This window comes from Micropterus dolomieu, linkage group LG18 (genome assembly GCF_021292245.1).
Source record: "Micropterus dolomieu isolate WLL.071019.BEF.003 ecotype Adirondacks linkage group LG18, ASM2129224v1, whole genome shotgun sequence".
Classification (NCBI taxonomy): Eukaryota; Metazoa; Chordata; class Actinopteri; order Centrarchiformes; family Centrarchidae; genus Micropterus; species Micropterus dolomieu.
Genome location: NC_060167.1, coordinates 37,962,238 through 37,985,686, shown reverse-complemented (window position 1 = coordinate 37,985,686; position 23,449 = coordinate 37,962,238). Strand labels below are relative to the sequence as shown.

The window sequence follows — 23,449 nt, the reverse complement described above, 5'->3', positions numbered from 1 at the left end:
CCCCCTGATGGAAAAGCAGTTTCAGTATTCCTATGGTATATTATATTATGCAAATATTACCAAGGACCACAATATTTTAGAAAACATGTCATGTCACCACAGAAGATGTACAAAAGCAATAAACACATACAGTAATAAAAGCAGTACCATCAAGTTGGCAAAGAAAGGCAAATGTTACTGCGAGAGAAATAAATATCAAATAGATCAAGCTGTAAATGCTATAGGTGAAAACAATGAGGGTTAAAGTGTTGAGCATCTTTCAGCTCATTGTTTTGGTTGTTACAGTTTGTAACTTTATTGTTTTGGTGCAGTTTCACCGCTTGCTTCAACCCACTTCCAGCAGCACCTGTTTTCAGCAGAAATGCTCTGACAGCAGAACACACAGCGTCTGGCTGGTGAACATAGCATTCCCTCAGGCAGAAACCAAATAGCTAAAAGGAGAGTGAATATTGGATTTACATTCGTCAGGGACCAGGGCACTCAACTTACAACTTACCCATAATACCTTTATACTGTAATAATATGTAAATGCTGTGTTTCTCTGCTGCCCCCAAATTCCCCCAAAAAGCCAGTGAATGCAGTTTCAGCTCTGGGTCCATGATTTCTGGCTTGGTTTTTCATTTTCATGGACACAGCACTCTCAGCCTTTATTAATTTGTGCCAAAGACAATCATTTCAGTTTGGTCTGCATTTAGCTGCAGAACATTCTGATCGCTGGTTTGTTCATTGCACTTGTGGAGAGAATATATGGGACTGTAGTGGCTTGGTAATAGGGCAATTTGGCTGTTTGGTTATGATTTCTTGTTTTGTATAATTTTAGCTAAGGCCAGCATGTCAGTTTGAAGAAAAAAGGGCCAGTGTTGCTTTGGGGAACTCCTATATAAGATGGTCTACCATACACTCAATGCACTTTACTCACTGCTGAATACAGAGCTGTGTCAATAAAGAAATGTTGTAGTAATATTAAAACGATGTTCAGTGGGTTTCTTTCTATAGCCTAGGCTATGTCATTTAAATCTATTTCAGGTCCCTGCTTCTCTCCTGTGTTTCAGGTTGGTGTAGTTACAAAACGTTTACTTATGTAACACTTGCATTTATTCTTTCTCTTTGTTCAGTTTGTAAAATCCACCCCAGATCCTAAGATGTACTGATGGGCGTGTGTGCCCATTCAGTCAGGAATCCAGGTCTATTGTTAAATAAAAACTTCTGTTTCAGCCCCCTGTAGTAAATTAGTAGGCATGTGGAGGAGACTGGCACCGCACGGGCACACATTTCCACACACACGGGGGTGGAGGAGACGTGGGGTGGGTGGGTAAACGGGGAGGGGGGTCTGTATCGTCAGCTCAGAGTGTGGAGGGAGGGCCCGCCTTGTGGCTTCCTGGCCCCCTGCACCGGACGGGTGTATTATAGATGCGCATCCAAGCAGCCGGGCGGCGGGGGCCACTGGACGGGTGCAATGTGACGGGTTCAGGAGCGACTAGGACGCAGCCTTAACCGCGCAGGAGGGAGGGTTTAACCATTAACCACCATTAACCATTAAAGCAGCTGTGCAGAGCCGGTACCGTACATAAGGCGTGCGCACCGGCGTCCACGCTTCAGCCTGAGCGCGTTACAAGAGGTGGAGGATCCATCCAGCCAGACGCACCAAGTTCTTGCGCCGTTATTGCTCATCACTCCGGTCTGGACCGCTGACACTCAAAGGTAACCACCGCCGAGGAGCTTTTTATCTGACCACCTGCTGGACGTTTTAGCTGCAGTTTTATAAAGCACCCTGGCCGAGCGGCTGTGAGTCACGCCGTGTCTTTATCGAACGGAATGGGTCACTTGGCGACAGAAAGAACAGCTTTTACTCGAGGTGTGTATGTATAGGGATGATAAAGAGTGGGACGTTATGGTGCGTTATGGTTCATGTTCATGGATGTATACCTACTCGTGGTGGTAGTGGCAGTGACATGGGCTGCAGCCTGGTGCTGGAACAGAAAGCCCTCTGCCCTTGTTTAAATGAGCAGTATAATAGAAAAGGAGGGTCGTCTATTCAGCCCTGACCAGGGGAGCACTAATTTACGCCTTTGCCATGTTGGGTTCGGGTGGTATTGGTCTTGACTACTAAACAGAAGATTGTTTCAGTGGGGAAAGCCAAAGTCTTCTTGCGGATGTCGCAACATGCAGGCTAGGACAGCTGCGTTAAGCGAGCAGCCGTAAGACAGGAAGCAAGGAGTTTGGCCTTCAAAATAAAAGCGCTTCTTTCATGATCTGTGTATAACCTTCGGGCAAATTCAAGTTCAACTTGTTCCGTGTCATCTTGTAGCTCTGCCCACCCACAGATCACCAGCGTGTCAGCCATAGTCATCCATCAGCAGCAGAACTGCTGTGGGCTTCCTACAGCTTAGATGAAGGTAACGAGAAAGCACACAGATCACTACGCCCTGTAGGATGATGAACATCTAATCTGCAAAAATATCTTTCCACACCTGTTTCCATGACGAGATGATCAGATGAGGTTTCAGATGTCAGGCTTTTTTAAGTGGTGTAATTTGAAAAGATTGTCTCTATTACACTTTCCTTTAATGAACCTTACTGTTGTTAGCCTGCTTGGAGGTTGACAGTGAACTTTTACCCGGACTGACAGGAGACTACGCTTGCTGTTTATTTTGAAAGGTGTGCCAGGAAGTGTTGTGTGTGCTGTGGGGCCGCGCTGACGGTGCTGTTGGGGCTCCGTTTTCAGAGGATGTACGCAGCACCTCTGTCAATGGTAGAATATTTTTAGCCGCCTGGAGGAAATTTGGCGCTGGATGAAACTGCTTTTTAACTCACTGTTCGCTTCTGCCTTAATGTCAGTGGAGAGCTGAGAGTCAATGTTGGTCTTAAACACCGTCCATTACAAGGCTTACAGTCAGTCTGTGGTGGGCACACACAGTAAAGTTGTTTTCATCCTCTGTAATACAAAATATTTGTTTTCAGGATTCTAGAAGTTGATTTATATCATTGTGGTGAGTGCATGCTCCCTCTTTTAGTAGGCTATTTGATATTTATATTACATTTTATTAACACTGACTTGCTGTAAACACTGCACATTAGCCTACATTCTTCAAGGATTGTGGTTTTGGCTAAGGAAAATTAAAATGAGTCATATTTAGTACATTACAATACACTGAAGAATAAAATCTGGGGAGAGCCGGGACGAATGAAACCCAGCGATTTTCTTGGAGCCCATACAAGTCTGATATGCCAAACTAGCTCAGCACATACAGTCCACGGTACTTAACAGGACCGGGAAAGATCAGGTGGATACGTCACACTTTCACGGAGTTACACGAAATAAGCTGTTTTCAATGACGGAAAGTAAATTCACTCAAGCAATAATTTATTTTGAATGACGAGCTGTGTTTATTGTTCCATGTGCCATGGTCATGATCACATGAAAGATTAGTTAGTACTTTAACACATCCTGAAGTTTTAAATGTCAAAGTTTTACAGTTTAGAAGCGAGTGAAGTTTAATCGTCAGAAGTCACGTAGCCTATGTAGCCTACCCTATTTAGATACTGCAGGAGGGGGGGCAGAGTCCACCAGGCTGCAGGCTGGACCACCAGGATACTCACAGCCAAATAACAGGGTCTTCACAGTAGAGATGTAGGCTAAATAAATAGAGCAGCCAATATCTAATCCAAATGTGCGTTAGCTGTTGGATATTCTAGTTAGCTAGCTAAGTTATATTTATACTTTTTTTTTTTTTTTAAGAAAAAGGACATAATGAGTTTGCAATTAGGTATTAAGGAGGGCACTGTCAAGCTTTCTAAATAAAAACAAGAATAACATAATCTGTTTAAATGTATATGGCTGTGTTTCTTCTGTCCGGCACAGTAGGGACGGAAGAAAAAATGTACACCTTTCCTTCAAAGTGAGATTATACTGAAGTCCTTCCACATTTTATTGATAGAACACACACGTGAGTTGTTATTGACGACAACAAATGATTTCTGTTTGTAACGTTAGATTTTAAAATGACTTATGTGAAAAGTGTTTCAATCATCCTGGCTCTCCCCCTATCTTCCAAAGGCGGAAGCTTGAGCACTGCCATACTGTTGGAAAGTTACTCAGCCCCTATTTTGTTGCTGTTTTCTTACTACATAATATTTTGAATGGATGAATAATAGACATGTATCATAAAGTACATTTACATAATTACTCCAAATTAGATTGTCAGGAATCAGCCTTGGTCTGAAAGTAAACCTGGAACGGGGCTGGATTGTGTATAGCCTACACTTATGACTGAATAATCCATTCATTTGTTCTTTTCCCAGGAGACTGTCGACTCTGGTTGGAGGTTCTTTTCCGCAGCCGGTAATTCAATCCTCATACTGCAGACCTTTAAATATCTCCTTTGAAAACCTGCTAGCAGCCACGTGGTGTAAGGTGAGACATTCGCAGCCCAGTACACTGACCAGTTTGACATGATCAGTGGACTGAGAGCATGACTAGTCTGCAGTGCAGTCTGGCCACTTCAGACCTCTGATTTAATTTTTGCTGTAGTCAACTTTAAAGGACTGTTCACAAGTGACAAGAGGGGATTTCTGTGGCGAATCCCCAAGCCAATAGATTTTCTTTCCCTTCTGTTTTGAACCAGTATGCGTTCTTCTTTTTTTTGCCGGCTTACTGTGAGCACCTTGCAGTGAATGGAGAACATACTGGTTCTGCTCCCGAAGCACCGACAGGAACACGGGCTCTGCAGACGCACGGCTGCATGTGCCTTGCTGCAGGTTTCTTCCTACAGAGCAGTTTTCTCCTGGTCTTTAATACCGACCCCCACTCCCTGTAAGCCTCTTTAATGGGATAAATCAATTGCATCGATCAGGTTCAAAACCAGATCAGGTGGCCAATTCCATTCTGACTTCCCCAAAATTGAAGGAAACCTGACCTTTTCTTGTCTAGCCCACAGTCGTCCAAAGGCTTCCGCATGGTACTTTGGTCGAAAGAACAAGACAAACTCCCCGACATCGACATGTCCTCCGGGGACATTGAGGTGAAAAAGGAGGGAGGCCCCCTTACCCCAGCCTTCCTCAACTCCAACTGCTCCGTCCACCCAGTGATCCTCACCAAGGGTTCTGAGGAGGTGAGCCCAGGGACCGGGGGCGAGTTTGAGCTCACAGAGGTCACATCCTTTACAGAGAGGGCCAGTGAGACCAGGGAGGATGAGGAGAGGTCAGAGATTGTGGTGGCAATGGACTGCCGGGCCAATGCCAAAGGTCAACGGGAGGAAGACGCTCTCCTGGAGAATGCAAGCCAGAGCAACGAGAGTGATGACACCAGCACCGACCAGAGCCCAGAACCACCGCCGCCCCTCAAGGAGACCTCCTTCTCCATCGGCCTGCAGGTGGTCTTCCCCTTTCTGCTGGCAGGGTTCGGGACAGTGGCAGCTGGAATGGTGCTAGACATTGTCCAGGTGAGTGATCCTGACATACTTTATCCAGTAGTGAGCACACAGCATGTATTATATGAAACTGTGCTTGGTTTGTATAAGAAATTGGTCAGTCCAAATAAAACATTCACTGTGGTTAATTCTTTGCGCTCTTGAAAAACATATCCATTGCATCAAATGGGGTTCTGCTCCTGTACAAGCCTAAAGAACATGTATGGAAACTAATGGGAAGTTAAATGTTTGAGTACTTTGGAAGGTGCTGGGAAGATTTGGGCCAACATACTTCCATCTTTATTTGGAGAGCAGTATCACAGGGTGACATTGGTTCAAATGTCCAGAAACACTCATTCAGAGATTAATCTAGTTAGCTGAACTTTTCTCACCATCCAGTTACCTGTGAAAAGCCACAAGAGCTCCATCTTATTTAAACCCCAGTTAAGGTCATCAGTTGTGTTTCTCAGCCGGTGCTCCAGGTAGACCATATGTACTGGGTCATACTGTGGGATGGGCTTGTGAAGCATTAAAATGAACTGGTTTAGGGAGCCTTGGCCTGTGTCTGTCATTGTGCTGCTGGCCTATCTGATGGCATACCTTTGGAAATGGCTGGATAAGGCAGTTGATACAGACCATGGGGGTATTTACATAACCTTTTTCTCCTCTAAGGCCTGCCTGCCTGTCCCCCCACCTTCTTTTTGATATCTTGCATAGAAGAATATTGAAGTACAGTGTGTAGCCAGAGATCTGCTGAATCAACTCTGCCTCCAATTTATAAATACTCTCTTTCCTTCTTTCCCTGTTGACTCAGTGCAGTCGCTGTCTTGCTATCAATATACCATGTTGTGCATATATTTCTTTAAGTCAGTTTGTGATACAGATAAAGCTGCGTACATGCATACTGATGCCATTGTGGTGTACACCAGAAACTCAGCACACAGAGGAGGGGAAGAGGGAGTAAGTGTATTTTCTGTGAGCACCTGAAATGTCAGCACACTTCAGTCGGAGTGAAAGCAAAACACAATGTGGTGTCAAAGCCTCTATTGCCGTGTGGTTAGGTATCCTCACTAAACCAGGAATGCAGAGGTTTGAGGTCAAAAAGTTTTCACGCTGCCTCAACTTAGGCACCCTGCTGCTGTGGTTTCTCCAGTTTCCAAAACACTCAGCGCACCATTCCTTTAGAGGTGAGGCTGGGAAAGAGGAGAAAGAAGGTACCTTGGCCTTATCTTTCCCTTCTAGTCAGCCATGCTTGTGCCTGCAGGCAAACCTCGAAGAAATGCTTGCAGTGAGATGCGAAGTGAGGCTTGACGGTCAGTCTGAAACGACTGTTCCAGTGAGTTCGGCTGAGCACCGAGCGAGTTGTCTCACTGCCTAATTCCCCCTCCATGAAACCATGAACCGCCAACTCAGCTAATCCCTCCTGTCCTTGCACGAAGGTAATTGTCTAACTCTCTCAGTCTCTCTGTCTCTGTGTCTCTCTCTCTCTCTCTCTCTCTCTCTCTCTCTCTCTCTGTCTCTCTGTCTCTCTCTCTCTGTCTCTCTCTCTTTGGTGTGGTCAGACTGCACCAGTTGTCTGCTAAAAGTAAGCTTGAAACCTGGAATGTGGTAGAGTTCCTTTGGTTGCTGTGTCTGCCTGGCCCGGGTTTAGAAGTTGCGGCTTGTAACGGTCCATGACATGGCTTTTTGCGTCACTCTCTATAAGGCTTCTTTCGAAATGAACTCTTTAACGTTGGTCACTTTGACTATCTACAGCACACACACACAGAGCTTCTGGCCTCATTCCCACTCGAGTTTGGCTCTGAAAGGACAGTACGGGCTGGTAAAGAGTCTTCTGCATAGTTCTGCTTAGTGACTTGGCAGCACAATGACCTAAAACCCACCATCTCTCAGAGCCATAGCCAGGAACTTAGGACTCTGAGGCTGACCATCTCACTTGGAATAAAGGTTACACACACAAAGGTCATGTAGTGCTAGTTTTCCTGGGAGTGCCAGTGTCAAAGGCCAGATGGGTTATATGCTATCAGTCACAAGAAAGTTTTAGTTTCTAAAACATACATTTCCTTTCTCTGCACAGTCAAACTACAAATCAAAAATGCAAAAAAACGTACTACAGTAAATTGTCATCACCATCTGTGTGTGTATGTCCGTGTCTAGCCATGTGTATGGAGGACGGATTCTGAGATAAAAGGAAGTAAATACAGAAATAAATAAATGCTCAATAAATAAATAAGCATCCGATTAAATGCAAAAAAAATACAGTAAATAAATGTAGACAGTAATTAAATTATACAATGAGACATAAATGTATATATCTATTTTAATTAGCTTCTTTATTTATTTACATTTGTAATAATTACCTTATTTATTTACTGTCCGTTATAATCTTCAAATTTATTTATTAATTACTTCTTTTTTAAATGTATTTATTTATGTGTGTTTTAATATTTTTGTCTGTTTTATTCTTCTGTTGCATTTTCTACCCTATTTATTTCCTCAATAGTATTTATTTCTGCCTGTCCTTTTTACATTTCTCTATGCATTTCTGCCTCATTATGCAAATGAGGAGGGGCTGTGTCTCAGGGGGTCAACTTATTGCCTATTGGTGGACCAGTCAGGCAAACTCACACATCAACAAGTCTTGCTCCTCACACAGTCACAAGAGATGGCTTCCTTTAGTGAAATGAAGTGATTAGCAACTCTATCTGAGGACAATTCTACCAGCCGTGTTTTCCTTCTTTTTCGTGTGGACGCTCTGACAGGCTGTATTTCAGTTTGCGGCATGCATGGACACAGAACTGCGGTAAAGTTAACTGTTGTTTGTGAGAAGCACATGTTCAGCTAGTAGCACCTAAATCTGGAGTGCACTTGTATTCGACTCTGTATGGTAAATTCAGTTTTAACTGAGCAGAGTGAGCTGACAGGCAGGTTAGAGACTTTATTCTGTTAGTTTCTCTCTTTACAAAGACAAGTGTTGCAGTCTGAGAATCTTATCTGAAGAGAGGCTATCAAATCTCAATAGTATGCAATGCAAGCACCACATTTGTGAAATTAGCACAAAGGTTTTCAAAATAAGGTGTTAAATGTATATACAGTATGAAAATTGGATTATATTCACAGGAAGTATAAAACATGTTACATGTGTCCATTAAAAGTGAAATAAAACTAAAATGACAAATTACTTTACTTAGATTGAAGTACTGCAGTAGTACATTGAAATACCTTCCTTTCTGATAGGAAGTCTTGTTAAGGTACTATAAAACATATTTCTCCTTAAATTCTGATTTGAGTTGTGGACAACTAAGATGATGTAGAAAAATGAAACATTTCACTGCCCAAGTCAGCTATAACACAAGGATTGTTTATTAGGCTACATCATGGAGTTCATTGACAGTCTAGAATGAATGAACATTAAATAGTGATCATCAACAGATGGATTACCATTTATCAGTTCACCCTCAAAAACTAAACTGACTCTCACAATCATCTGATTCAGCTGTCACATTTTTTTAGATACAGCTAATTCAGCATAAAGAGCTGTGGCACTGGGGCTGAAAATGTGCAATTAATAAAACTATTTAAACAACAAATACTATTTGATCATGTTCTCTCGTTTTGGTTTGCAATATGCAACTATTAAACTTGGCGTACCGGGACATTTTCTTGCATACCGGGACTTCTCCCAAGCTGCCGGTCCTCTCCTCTGCCCTCTCCATATCAGGTTCTCTGGGCGCTACGTGACACTCACCTTTTCCCGTTCTTGTCTGGCTGCAGCCGTGTGCTGAATGTAGCTTGTCAATGTCAGTTTTGGTGAACTGACCAATCACAGCCTGGATGGGGTCAGTCATATTACAGGTGTCATTTACACTGCGGACGCTGGGGACATGTCAAAATCAGAATGTCTCCATCTCTTTTTGAAAGCTTTTGTTAAAAATGTTCTGAAAAATAGCCACAAGAAATGTTAAATAACAAATGAAACAATGCACAAAAGGAAAACATGCAATGCAACTGAAATACAGATGAAACAAATGTGCATTGTCCAAAAGCTGATTACTGCATTATATTCCTTTTATATTTTGAATTGTCACCAGCCGCCTTAATTTTATTTCCCTTCATATAAATAAAGACATTTCCTCCATAAATTGGTGCAGAAAATGTCTCCAGAATGCAGGAAATTAAGTTTTTGAGGTTAGGGTTGGGGGGGGGGGATACTGGCACCTATTTTCACCTTCAAAAAACATTTCTTGCTGCTGTTATGACTATGATATTAGTTAAAAAGTCGGGAGAGACTGCTTTGTTTGTGCGTGAAGGGGTGGCAGTGAAAGCAGTGTTTCCAATAATTATCAACGCTGCCACATATTGATTTTCTATTTTTATAAGCCGTATTTAAAATCGTATTTGACTGACGAGCTGTATTGAGGAGCATAAATTCGTGCAGCACCTCCTCTCTTTCTCTCTCTTATGAACACTGCTGCACAGACCTGTCCAAAGTTAAAGTTAGAATAACTTTAATAACCCCCGCCTACCTCGCCGTCATTCTGTCTGGAAAGTAACCAGTAACGTATCGAGTAATGTAACTACTTACTTTTATCAGCCAGAAATAAGTAAAGTAATAATATTACAATTTCTGAGTAACTTGCCCAACGCTGCCCACCAGACGCCATTTTGGTCTAACCGCATCCACTTCCCCGGTGAAAGTGTGGGCTCATCATCATTCATTCAAGCTACTGGTTTCCACAAATTAATGCAATATGATTGATATTCCATTCGTTCTAGGATTTGCCTGAATAATGCCACCAAAATATAAAATATATGAATTAAGGGCAAACTAAGTGCATTTTTCTAAATGTTCAGTGGTGTCCGACCACTTGAACTTCCTGTTATGTTCTGACACTCATTAACAACATATCAGCTCATAGCTATTAACACCTGACAATATAAAGCGACTTGGTTATGATCTGAGTGATTAGTAGGTTAGACTTCGTTTTTGTTGCCCCAAACCCTGGCTAATCTTTCACTCTGTCCTCAGGAATCCTTGGAGGGGGTTGCTTATTTGTCAGATAGTTCAGGCTTTAGCCTGCATCTATCTTCATTTGATTTAGGATTTAAAGCTTGATCATGCTTTTTGTGCATGTTTGGGAGCTGTAGTGCTTCTTATGACAACTTTGTGCCTGAAAATGTAAACTAGAGTAAAGCTTTAATGTTTGCCTTGCAGACAGCAGTCAGTAGTAAGTACAACAATTAATAAAGCATATGTGGCACTAGGAAGTTTCAGCTCTCTTTATCCCCCCCAGACAAAAAAGAACCCAATTGACATTCAGTGAATGTGGACCCTCTTTGTTTATCCATTAAATGCCAGTAAGGTCTTGTTGCATAGCTGATGTTCATCTTTCAGGCTCCAGTACGCCAGTTGGCCGCAGCTATGTAAATGTGACTCTCCATGGCATGTGTTTGTACATGAGGCTGGACCCAAACTGTTCCATCTATGCTGCAGCACGTGGAAAATGACACAGACACCCCCTAAGGGTTTTACAGTGCAAGTATTTCACTCACATTTGACCCTAAAAATAGATGCATCCTAATCGGAAAAATGATTTACAAAGACAGTGTGCAAGTAAAAACTCACTCCCACCACACCATAGTCGGACTGGCCATCAGGAGTGCGGGGAGAAATGGCTCTTTGGGCCACTTGAGCAGCCCGTTATACAAAAACATGAGCGAGAGAGATGCTTCTTCGGCCCACTTTGATTCTGCACCAGCCCACATCCTCCTCCTCACGATCCTCAACACCAGTTCAGCTGTTAGTCCAGGTGAGGCCTGCAGCTGAGGCCGTGAGACAGAAAGTATTTAGCTATATCGCTGCCTGTTCAACTTTTCATAAAGTCAGTGCGCTCATCATCAGTGTCACATTTCGTGAACCAACCAATCGCAAACAAACCGACATAACAAAAAGTTTGACATGCTACAGCAAACTTTCAAACTGTTGAACTCGTTCTGAATGTCTGTATGGTCCCTTCTTTGATTATTCCGTTTCATAACCAAATCAGAAAAAACAAAAAAAACAAGTGGTTTTTCTGCAGCTGCGTTTTGTTCTATCCATGACCAGTGTTGTATCTCTACTGGTTTTCAAACTAACTGGCTGCTGTACACGTTCCCCTGTTGTTGGCAACAGCTGTGGTCTGCCTCAGTCCCCAGATTGGTCACACTAACAAAACATATAGGCTATTTCTATTCAAGTTGCATTGCATCTCATAGTGACTGTGACGAATATTATTGTAGAAGTGAGAACTATATTATAGCCACATACAAAAAAAGAAATTAAAGATTTTTTCTTTGCAAGATCGCACCAAGCTGGGTTTGAACTCACTGGAGCAAGAACATTTCCTTGTTGCGGCGCGTCACTTTCCCTGCGAACCACTCAAACACTCTGCATCTCCTATTTCCAGTCAACTATCGATTGAGAACTTCAGCATCCAGGCAGCATTTTGTTTTGGGCTGATCTGAAGCAGCAAAACCCACTTATGTTCAAGCTCATTTTAATTACATTTTATCAGGCACCGTCATCGCCCAAGTGTATCTGCTGCAGCACACAAAGCTACACAGATTGGACACATTAAATATCAAAATTAATAGTTTTGGTTATAAAACAGAGAAACAAAAACTGATGTCTGTTTTTGTTTTTCTGTTTTGTTTTTAAAACTGTTTTGAAATGAAATAATCACTAACCATACACGGATTATTCTGCATGAATGGTCATCTTATTAACAAGTTAGCACATTACACATAACACATTAGTGACTGACCACCATGTAGAGCATTTTTCTGCACATGGATTTAATGAATGAGAACAACCAACAAACATGAAACGGCTGTAACTGGAATTACTATATTATGCTAAGCTATATAGTAGGCTATTATCTGCTAATTATAATGAATATAGTAATATTATATTTTTAATGTATTAATATACTAGCAGTATACTATTTTATTGACATTATACTTTTTATTTAATGTTATAATATTATACTATTGTTCTGCTTTATACAAGTCCCACATTCCACAAGCTGCAATGCACCAATCACAGCCGTTTCTGTGAACAGTGTTTTAAGAGCTGTTATCAACATGTCAGAGTTTCAGAAGTAATCAGTATCAAAGCTTTAACTCCTCTGGTTTCACATCATAACTGCACCCAAGGAGAAATGCGCGCACGCACACACACAGTCTAAATATGCCTCTAATAATTGTTTGTTAATAAACTCTGCGTTACTTGAACATTTTCACTGTGCTCCTAAATGTCTGTGTGCTCTGAATGTTTTCATTTAGGAGCACATGTGCTCCTTGGGGAAAAGGTTGCGTAGCCCTGCACCTGATTAGTTTCTGTGAGTCTGAGTTGCGCTGACATTGCATGCCATCAGGTTCAACTTCCCACTCAGTACAGCAAGTATGATCACAAATACATTGGGGCCATGTTACTCAACTGGGCAACCAGACCCATGTGGGGTTTGCATACCAGAGCTCCTATAGGTCTGTACACAGGGGTACTGGAGTTGTCCAGTAGAGTTCCTAGAACCAAGGAGGTGGCCATGGGGAGGGAGGGCTTGTTTGGCTCAGAGCCAGTGTTCCATGGAGACAACAACATATATCACCACAGGGGAGGCAAAGAGGGAGATGGGGGAGTGAGACAGAAGTAGAGAGAGAGGGAGAGAGAGAGAGAAGGCTTGAAAACATGCGACTGTGAAAGAAGAGAGGAGTGCTCACAGAGGTGCTCACAAGGCTGCTGGCTTGGCAGAAGGCAGTGAGCCAAGCCGAGGGGCTGCCTGTTGGAAAGGAGCTCTGCTTGGCCTGGTGACAGCAAAGGGGATAGACAGAAGGGGTTTTAGCTCCACACTGGAGTTTTGCTGCCACACCTACTGACATGACACATCTGAACTGTAGACGTCACCCCTTATCAGCCCTGTACATCTGGACGTGCAGTGGAAGCTATGCAGTCAAACAGAAATTCAAGTTTGCTAGTGTGAGAAATGTGGGCCAACAGTGTTTGTACGTAGCTTCACTGTCAGCTACTCCTCTCTGTTCCTCCCCTCGCCTATTTTCTCCTTCTCTTTTCTGTTCTGTGTCAGCCTCGTTGAATATTGATTCAGCTCTGGGCTGACTGGACTGTAAGTGCTGGGGGCCTTTGGGACCGGCTCCAAAGATAAGCACTTTTACTGGAGATAGATCGATTGCCTCAGCACTAGCTGTGTTTTTTGCCACAGTAGACCACAAACCTGCTATTAATGCTTGCACTCTAATGGAGGCACAGCAACAAGCCCAGAGACCGACTGGGAACCCACCTCTCAAGGACATCTAATAAGACCAGCCATAAATTTCATTACAGGCCATGAACGAGGCTCTGGATGCATGGATCACATGTTATAGGATACATTTGTGTGTTAGATTTAACCAAATATTGAAGGTCTGAGTAGGCCTGTAAGTTTGTGTTAGTGAGAAGAGCAGGCTTTAGCACTTTAATTGCTTTTTTGAAATAAAAATAATCTTTTGAATCTGTATTATGGTGGGGTTCCTGGGAACACACATTCTTGTGCACGTGCTAAACATGATTTGGGATTCTCTCAAGCAAGCCCACCACCTGTCCAAGTTAGCCTTTAGATTTAGCCGGCATAGCTCTTGGCTCTGTCAGCTAAGGTGTAGGCTGAGCAGCAAGGCCACAGAGGACAGTGAATGTAAAAAAGCACTCTGAGGTTGGAGGCTTTGAATGACTTACCAATAAACTATGTCATCCTTTATTTTTGTTTTTTATTTACACCATGGTACACAGTATAACACTGGTAATATACCATTTACTGTATATGAGCTGTGAGGCAGCCTAGTGTCCTTGTGTTAAAACTGCAGGAGGTAAAGGCTGGTGGGTAAAGGTGAAAGAGGGGAATCACAAGGGAAAGGGGAGAATGGCGTCCACAAGAAGTTCCAGTGACCTTGTTCTTGTTAAAGGAGAGCAAAGAGTTGACATGTCACAGATTGTAAAAGGTCTGTAAGTCCTGCATACATATCTGCTTTCACCACTAAATCACTATTAAAGCACAAGGTCACAGAGATTTTTCTCCAAACTGAGTTTGTGTACCAGTTCAATGTGGATCTGATGTGTGTTTATCATGTTGATGTCCTGTTACTGATGTTGCTTGGTGGTCGTTGCAGCACTGGACGGTGTTTACGGAGGTGTCAGAGGTGTTCATCCTGGTTCCAGCACTGCTGGGGCTCAAAGGCAATCTGGAGATGACCCTGGCCTCTAGGCTGTCCACAGCGGTAAGTTGTAAGTGTTTGTGTCTGTGTACCTTTTAACAGTTACCAAGTGTCATAGGTTGGATTCTATTCCATTGTTCTATATAAATAATTAGATATTTTGGATTTGCTGCCTGTGTATAAAGCCTGGAGAATTGTTTCAGTTGTTGTGTGAAGTGTTTCCTCTCAGAGGTTACCCAATCATTGCCTGGCAGCCCGTATCAGATACGTTCAGCTGATTGCTGTTGGAGAGGTCAGAGGTCATGTTGCCAAACGTGACCCGGGTTGCAGACTTATAGCAACAGAGAATAAAATAACATTATGCTGACTGCTGCTGTTCTGGCTTATAGTCTCACATGTTACAGGACACGTTTGTGTGTTAGATTTAACCAAATATTGAAGGTCTTGGTAGGCCTGTAAGTTTCTGTTAGTGAGAAGGGCAGGCTTTGGTGCTTTAATTGTTTGTTTGTTTTTTAAATAAAAAGAATCTCTTGAATCTGTATTGTGGTGGGGTTCTTGGGTAATTATAGCGAGCTATCCTGCAGGCTATCCACATTCACATTGTAGACAGCTAAATGTTGTTTTGGTCTGGCAGCAGTAGAGTTTGATGCTAAATGTGCATCTATTGTCTGTGGCACAACTGAGCTCTTGGCTAGAATGCTGCTCTCTGAGCTTACAATGTCCAATCTGAGGGTCAGTGACCAGAAGCATCGCTAAACAGAGTTTAGCAGTACACCCTACAGTTATGACTGATATTAGAGAATTAGCCCAGTACTGCTCTTAAGCACACCAATCCTCACATTCTGTCTACAGGCCTGTGGGAAATGGGTGTCGATGATTAGCACAGCACGGACAGCTGAACTCAGTCACACCACAAAAAGATCTTTTCTTACAAGAAATTTAGAATTACACATTTTTCAAGTCTTGAAACAAGTAAGCATCGCCAAATCTGTCTCAAACCACCTTCTGTAGTGTGCTAATCCATTTAACTACAAGCTACAACAAATCCACATTTGCCATTAAATTTCCAAATCTGAGTAGGAGTAATTATGACCAACATTATATTATTTGGTCAAGGTCATATTGTTGCATGATTAATAAGCAAGTGGTTAGGGCGCGTTAGCATGGGTGCTAATGCCCGGAGCAGCGAGTCCCCCTGTTTGCTGCATGTCATTACCGTATTCACTTTCCCCCATGTCCTGTTTCAATCCACTAACACATCAAACAAAGACATACAATTCCCCCAAAAAATAGTCATCCAGCAATACTGTACCTGCAGCAGAACTCAAACATTTAGTTTAGAATTTAATCTTATGTAGCGCTCCTACCCTCTAGAAAGTAAGGTTGGGCAGGATAACCGTACCACATTTCACCACAAATGCACTTTAACTGTAACAAATATCAGTGGGCCCACACTATAACACTCACACACGCAGCCGGCAAAGATTTCTGACTTTACTTCGTCTGCAAAGCTAATACTCCAAACTCTTTTCTCCCTCCTCTCTGTCAATCACTTGCCCTCACTCACACACGCTCGCCCCTCCCGCACCTGCTCACTACCTGATCATGCACTCCCCTCATGCCTACTGGCATCAACCAATGAAAACCCACTATTAGACTCCAGCACAATTATCACAGATTTACCAGTTGCATATAAAAACCATGAACTCCTCATAACATGTTTTTAACTAAACATTATCTTTTTATACAACATATGTGCAACATACAACAGTTTAACAAAATACATCACCGTATTTTTACCATTTTCATTAATATGAAATGACTTTTAATCTCAGATTTACTTATAATGAACTCTTTTATACTCTACTATTTATACTGGGTTACACTTAAGTGAGTGTTTGCAAGACATAACGTCATGATAATGTTTCACCAATGCTTCAGCACTGATTTAACTAATTGTCAGTGGTTACATTACAATATTAAATCTCTTCAAAGTAATGAGAATATCTTGGAAGATACATTTTACTTGTATCAACATGGAAATTACATTTTAAGACTTATTACCAGATAGAATGCCTCTTTAATGTTAATATGTTTGTATTGGTTTTTGCTTCAGCACAGAAGGATTCTCACATCATCACAAAGTAGGCCAGAGTGTGGTGCTTGTCCTGAGACATTATTGTTAGCTCTCTGCTGGCTTGCCCCAGCGGGACCAAGTTTCTTTCCACGCTGCCGCTAATTATGAGCAGATTAAGACCACTGTAAATTTCCTAATGCGCTTATTACTGAAAAAAATAATGTAATCCCTAGTACTGGCTGGCTGGGGGAGTTTTCAGTTCACATGACCGTGTTTCCTTTCAGATTTTTTTCCTTTGCCCTTTTGAACTTCTTTGTCTGAATATTTCTCTGAGAGGGGGCTTGTCTTTCTCATCATTGTTTATCTGACTAAAGGACATAAGCAGTTATTTTCTCTGTCCTGTCAAACCCCTCCTCGTGTTACTGAGCCTAATGGATTGTACATCAGAGATTACAACTGCTGCAGAAGCCATTGTCCTCACTTCATGTGTATCAGATGTTTCAGCATACACTTCATTCACATGTGTTCGGGTTCCAACATTGTAAATGACAGATTTGCTTTGTATGGAACATGAGCATGGCGGTCGTAGCAGGAGTCGTCTATGCACAGGTTTACATGGCGCTGATGGGCGAGGAGGATGTTTGCGTGGTTGTAATGCTGGCAGATACACGAGTAATAACGACACACAGTCCCACACACACGCTCATCATGTCAGTCAGGCTGAGTTGTCCTTGTTGTGCTGCCAGTCAGAAATATTCTTCAAGTGGGGATGGCGCTTGACACACACACACACACACACACACACACACACACACACACACACACACACACACAGAGAAAAAGTTCTGTAACCTTCATTCATTTGTGAATTGTATTATAGTATTTTAATATCCTACTGTTGCAATACATTTATTGTGAATTGTTCACATAAATAATTGCACATACGTTTGAATATTTCTGTATGCATATTTGCATGATACATCAAATTAATTAATATTCATTCAATCTGTAATATTTTCTTATTGAATTGTTGAATTTTTATTCATTCACCACATGATTACACACTCTTTCTGATGACAAAATGTGCTTTAGTTGTAAAACACAAAATTCCGAAAAATTTTAACATTCTAACACCCCCTCCCATATGTATGTACGTATTCTCAAGGTTTTCTTGCTTTCCGCTAAAGCACCTAGTCAGCTGATCCAAAAGGGAAGTTGGATTTTTCAGAACCTCTCGGCCACCTCTGCCAAGCTGTAAATCACTGTACCTTCCCTATAAAACACCCTCAGTCTGGCCATGAATGGTTCACTCTTTTACAAATGTAGTTAATATCCTGTCTTTGCTGCCCGGAGTCCTTTCTGAATTCTTGTATTTCTTTCAAGGTTAGCATCGCTGGTCGCTCCAAGTCAGTGTCTGGCTGCGGGGCGTCCTCCATGTTGTGTACTAGCTTGTGACAGTTGACCTTCCTCTTCTTCGTTGTGGTCTTGACTTTGATTTATCTTATAAGCATTTTGTTTGCCAGCTCTATGTTTCCTTCCTCTTCTGCAAGAACATTTTAGCCTCACTATGCTGCCATCAGTCCTCTGTTTTAACATTGGTTCACCTTTATGTATATCAGTCATGACAAGGTTAATTCTACTCTTCCAGCATTTACAAAAAGTCCTGTTCCAGCCTCAGTCGAGTTGTTTCCTGTTTTATGTTTTGCCTTGTGTCTCTAACCCTTTTAATATTTTGTCATTAGTTGCATTTGTCATTTTACGAGCCAACATTTAGGTAAGCTTCATTGAACAGTACAAGCTAACAGACACACAGCCATATTGGTTAGCTAATTGCAGAAACGGAGCAACATGTTGTTTGTAGCTGCCTGACCCAACGTAAGTCCAGTATTCACTCTCCTCCTTACGTTTGTTCTCCAACAACTCCTGAGAAGGTTCTGGTTTGTAGCTGCTGGATGTTTGAGTCCTTCACAAGCTGGCTGCTAACTTTGTTTCTATGGTGCTGCGCAGTGTACACTGAGTTTATTGGCGCTTTACAGGGCGTGACGAGACCAGTGCGACTCGTTTACAAAGGCTGAAAGCTCAGTAGAGCTGATGGGTTGGTGTTAAATTGCAGGTTTTATACCACTATAAGCACAAATACGCCACATTAGCCAGATATATTTGAAGACAAACACATGTGAATCGGAAACATCAGTGATCTTCACTGTTTACAGAATGACTTCCTGCAGCTTTGACATATAATCTGGTTAAACCGTTAGCTCATTTACTACAACAGAGTATTAGGCACACATTAAGGGGTAAAAATTGAGGATGAAAATTTTTTATTTATTTTGCATCAAGAATAAAGTCGAACTGTCGAGAAGAATCAAGTTGAAATGGTTGCAAAATTAATAAAAACTCTTAATCCTTATTTTTTCCCCTAATGTGGCCCTAATACTTCGTAGTCTGGCTGCTTGTGGGTTTTTTTGTTTGACTTTTTTGTTGTGATGTTGCTGTGTTCCCATATCTGAAATTAATGAGTAAAATGTTGTCATAACTGATGAGTGAGGGCAGAAACTACAGAAATAAGATTTTAATAAACATTCAAATGTAAATCAACTTTATACGTATTCATATTTATTTACATGTACACACATCACCTCTATCTGTTTTGTATTACTTCCTTTTTTAAACCCACTCAAGAAGCGGATATTCACACACACGCAGACTTTGTGTGTGGATGTGTCCAGATGTTTCCCTCTGCATGCATAAATGTTAGAGGACAGAAAGGAAGATGAGATGCTCTGTTTGTGTCCTCTCACTATGGATGAGTGTTAGGATAATTGCTCTGGACACACAGTAGCCCACTGTAGCCACAGCCACTTGAGACCTTTAATGTGTGCGTGCGTGCGTGCGTGCGTGCGTGCGTGCGTGCATGCGTGTGAAAGAAAGGGAGAGGACAGATGAGATAAGTGGAGTCGGCCGCAGGGTGGGGGATCAGATCAGAGTGTCTTTGTCCAGAGAACTGACATCTGATTGTTCCAAAGGGATCAAGAGACAACAGCATACACACACACACACACACACACACACACACACACACACACACACACACACACACACACACACACACACACACACACACACACACACACACACAGATCATAACGTGTGTTCTTGTTTCTCTTTCAGGCTAATATTGGTCAGATGGACACAGCCAAGGACATGTGGAAGATGGTCATGGGAAACTTGGCCCTGATCCAGGTAAGAGCATGTCTGACCATGCTGTGTGAAAACGTCTTTTGGTTTTAATTTCACTAAAATGTGACTTTGCAAGTGTGTACTTTGGAAAGTACAGCTACTAGTAATTATGTTCCCCTCCACTGGGCAACATGATCCTGGTCCTGGATCTTTATCAGACACCCAAACAGTGAACTTTCCTAATAATCACGTTTCTTCAACAGGAACCGATTCAGTTTTCTCCTGGTCCCTTAACCTGATAAATGAAACACAGTTTCACATTGACATGACACTTCACATTTCACTGGTGCCAACCCTGGGAACAGTCTGTTTCATAAGGGCCCTGTGTGTACAGTAAACACAGTACTACAAACTGCAGGAGCTTGTCCATGACCAGAACATTGTCATTCGCCTTTGTTAATGACGCACTCGCTGTAGCCACTCCCTTTTCTGCTGCTTGTATTACTTCTCCATACAGTATTGCTGTGTTCCAGGCAACTCAGAACTCGGAAATTTCTGACCTCCAACTAGAAAAAGTACTTTGGAACGCCACTTGAAGTCGGATTTCCTACTAGTGAACTAGGAGAAAAAATATGTACCCCGACTTCACGAGTAGCAGCTGAATGACGTCACACAACAATGGCAGCTCCCATATAAGCACATATTTTATATGGTAAACCATAAATTATATTTCCATGTATTTAAATAAAAATAATCCATGCTATCATATAGTAAAACCTGTTCTGTATGTAAGCTGATGTAGAAATATGTTGCAAATGCTATTAGGTAGCTGATTACAGTAAAGAATATCTGAAAGTCATCTTCTCTGCGCAATAGTTATTCAGTAAAATGTTAAAAACGCCAAAACATTTGAAAACATTACGAAGTATAATCTACAAGGAGGATTACCACTTCAGTCACTTGTTTTCATTAAAACAGCCACAATTTTAATTAACGCCAAGGGCAGTGCTGAGGGTGCAACTGGGTATACACTTGACAAAGCGTTTGTCACGCCCAGTCATGTTTTTCATTTACTTTCGCAGTCATGAACCAGCATTCCCCTGGAATGCTTTCAGGTCGGAAGTCGAATGTACATGAACAAGGATATAAATAAACAGTATTCTCAGAATGAGAGGTCAGTCAGTGTTAAACTTATAATATATATATACACACAGGTGCATCTCAACAAAAGAGAACATCGTGGAAAAGTTCATTGTTAGCAGCAGAACCAGACTGAGATTATTGGCTCAGGAAAGCTTTGCAGGTGTTTTGAGTTAATTAGCTGATTAGTGCTCTTCTCAAGTTGACATTTCTGTATTATAAATTCTTTATTCTAAAATTCTAATAACATTTTAAGATACTGGATTTGTGATTTCCATGAGCTGAAGTCCATAATCATCAAGATTAAAATGAAAAAAAATATATCACTATATGTATGTGTAATGAATCTAGAATACATGTTCACTGTTGTTGGAAGAAAACTTTTCCACGATATTCAAATTTTTTGAGATGCACCTGTATCCCTCCTCTGTTTTGAACATTAAAACAAAATGAACTCTTGGTTTGCTTTTTGAAGTGGGCTTGTGGTTATGTAATATTTGGTGAATACATAGTTCCTGGAACACTGTAAACCACTGCTGACACAACCTTCATTAAGAGTCCCATAGTGTAGAAGTCCATAAGTGAAGTTTCCAAGTTGTTTTTGATTACAAAGCGGGTCTAGGTGCTATATACATACTGTGGAAGTACCAAAAGAAGTACACACAGCCATATTCAGAAACAGTTTCTTTAAACGGCCCTCAGGACTTGTAATGTCACAATTATACAGTCACCGCCCTCCGGTAGTGTTCCCCAGGATAAAGAGATAACTGTGAGGAAGTGAATGAGGAAGTGTTTCAGGGGTTCTGCGGTGTTAAATCAGTCACTGTAAATGAAACTATTTGTATGAATCCCATGTCAGATTCTGAAAGCTGCTCAGAGGTCACAAGATGCATGTATATCTGGAGTTTACGTGTGAACTGATAGCTACATGAACCATTTTAATGTGTGTGTGTTCAGGTTCAGGCCACCGTGGTGGGGTTCCTGGCCTCCATAGCTGCTGTGATTTTCGGCTGGATCCCAGAGGGACACTTCAGGCTGGGCCATGCGGTGCTGCTGTGTGCCTCCAGTGTGGCTACTGCCTTCATCGCCTCCCTGCTGCTAGGTATGGCCAGCACATAGGATGTGAGGGGTATCCACATGTCAACAGCCGCGTCAGGTTGGAATTAGACTCAGTGGTGCTTTGTGTTAAATGCTAACTGGGGGGCATAAATGTTTGAACCAAATTTCATGGATTCCATCCAATAGTCGTTGAGATATTTCACTAAAAACCACAAATGGACCTCATGGTGTGTAGAGGAAAAGTTAAGGGGACCATGAATGTTTGTACCAAGTACACTGTAGTGCTAGCCCGTCCTGTAGATGTTGTGATTAAACTTTGACTTGCTGGTGGAACCTGGTGAAGAGTCAGGGATCTCATCTGGGCTACAGTTCATGACAATCCAGTTGTTATATTATTATACACTTCAGTTGGGACCAAAGTGGTGGACTGACTGACTGGCAGTGACATCCTTGGAGTCATGCTGCTAGCATGGCTAAGAATTGATCCTGTAAAATAATCAGATTATAAAAAATGCCATTTGCAGTGTAAACACTGTTTGTAATGGCTTTGATTAACTCACTGCTGCTGTTCGGCTGCATTCTCTCCATGTGTCTCCTCTCTGTGGGAGGCTTATTCCGAACTTTCCTTGCCATGAGGCGACCCTGTTTACCTCTAAACTGCAGTGAACACATTCCTATTGCTGTAGGAAACAAAACCTTTTCCATGTGTGATGTGGAAGAACATCACAGGTCTGATCCTTTTCAGATATCTTAAAGCCTTCAGCAGCACCTCATTGCATCAGGTCTTCTCACTTTATGTTTCTGACCCAACCTTCAGGTGTTGTTTTTGCCAGCGTCAGCGGTCCTGATGAAAAACAAAAGCATCCCATTCCTTCTCTTGACCTCTGGCTACACCCTCAGAGACAACATGTTCTACTCTGAGTCTCTGCTGACAGTTAACAGTCAATAAGCGCCCACAGCCACGATGATAGATGGTTACAGTGGTAGCCAAAGTACTCAGCTAAAGTACTAATACCACACTGTAAAACTACTCTGTACAAGTAAAAGTATTAAAGCAGTAAAATGTCCCTGTGCATGCTGTACTATTATATATCCTCTCATCAGATTATAATTCCTCATCATTAAAGGTTCAGTGTGTAAGATTTAGTGGCATCTAGTGCTGAGGTTGCGATTTGCAACCAAATCTCCAGTCTACCACTGCACCCTACCCTTTCAAAGAGCACACAGCACAAAAGGTTTGAGACAGCAGAGAGTAGCCAGTCAAGAAACCAGGTTTCTTTAGGTAGATATGGTAAGAAATTATATTAACTTAAAGGGGATGTATGACGTTTTTCAATGAAATTAC

The 23,449-nt window shown here is 41.9% G+C and overlaps 1 protein-coding gene across 7 annotated transcripts; it reads left to right on the top strand.

Annotated features, from left to right (window-relative positions):
- The first annotated feature begins 1,464 nt into the window (after positions 1–1,464).
- On the top strand, positions 1,465–23,177 carry LOC123956909 (solute carrier family 41 member 1-like). 7 transcript variants are annotated; one of them, XM_046029452.1, is made up of 8 exons: positions 1,465–1,701; positions 4,303–4,342; positions 4,672–4,813; positions 4,931–5,441; positions 14,604–14,711; positions 19,897–19,968; positions 22,003–22,147; positions 22,922–23,177. In XM_046029452.1, exons 3-8 carry the CDS (start codon positions 4,743–4,745, stop codon positions 23,023–23,025), a joined length of 1,011 nt encoding a protein of 336 aa, XP_045885408.1. In that variant the 5' UTR covers positions 1,465–1,701; positions 4,303–4,342; positions 4,672–4,742; the 3' UTR covers positions 23,026–23,177. The 7 variants fall into 7 exon arrangements, with proteins under 7 accessions (XP_045885408.1, XP_045885407.1, XP_045885405.1 ...); XM_046029451.1 differs by having other exon boundaries at positions 4,303–4,414; XM_046029453.1 differs by lacking the exon at positions 1,465–1,701 and adding an exon at positions 1,786–1,855.
- The last annotated feature ends 272 nt before the right edge of the window (positions 23,178–23,449 follow it).

Coding starts and splice junctions, on each gene's coding strand:
- LOC123956909 (XM_046029447.1), top strand. Junction 4,343..4,671: donor GAGGTTCTTTTCCGCAGCCG/GTAATTCAATCC, acceptor AGCACCTTGCAG/TGAATGGAGAACATACTGGT. Junction 22,148..22,921: donor CATCGCCTCCCTGCTGCTAG/GTATGGCCAGCA, acceptor CCCAACCTTCAG/GTGTTGTTTTTGCCAGCGTC.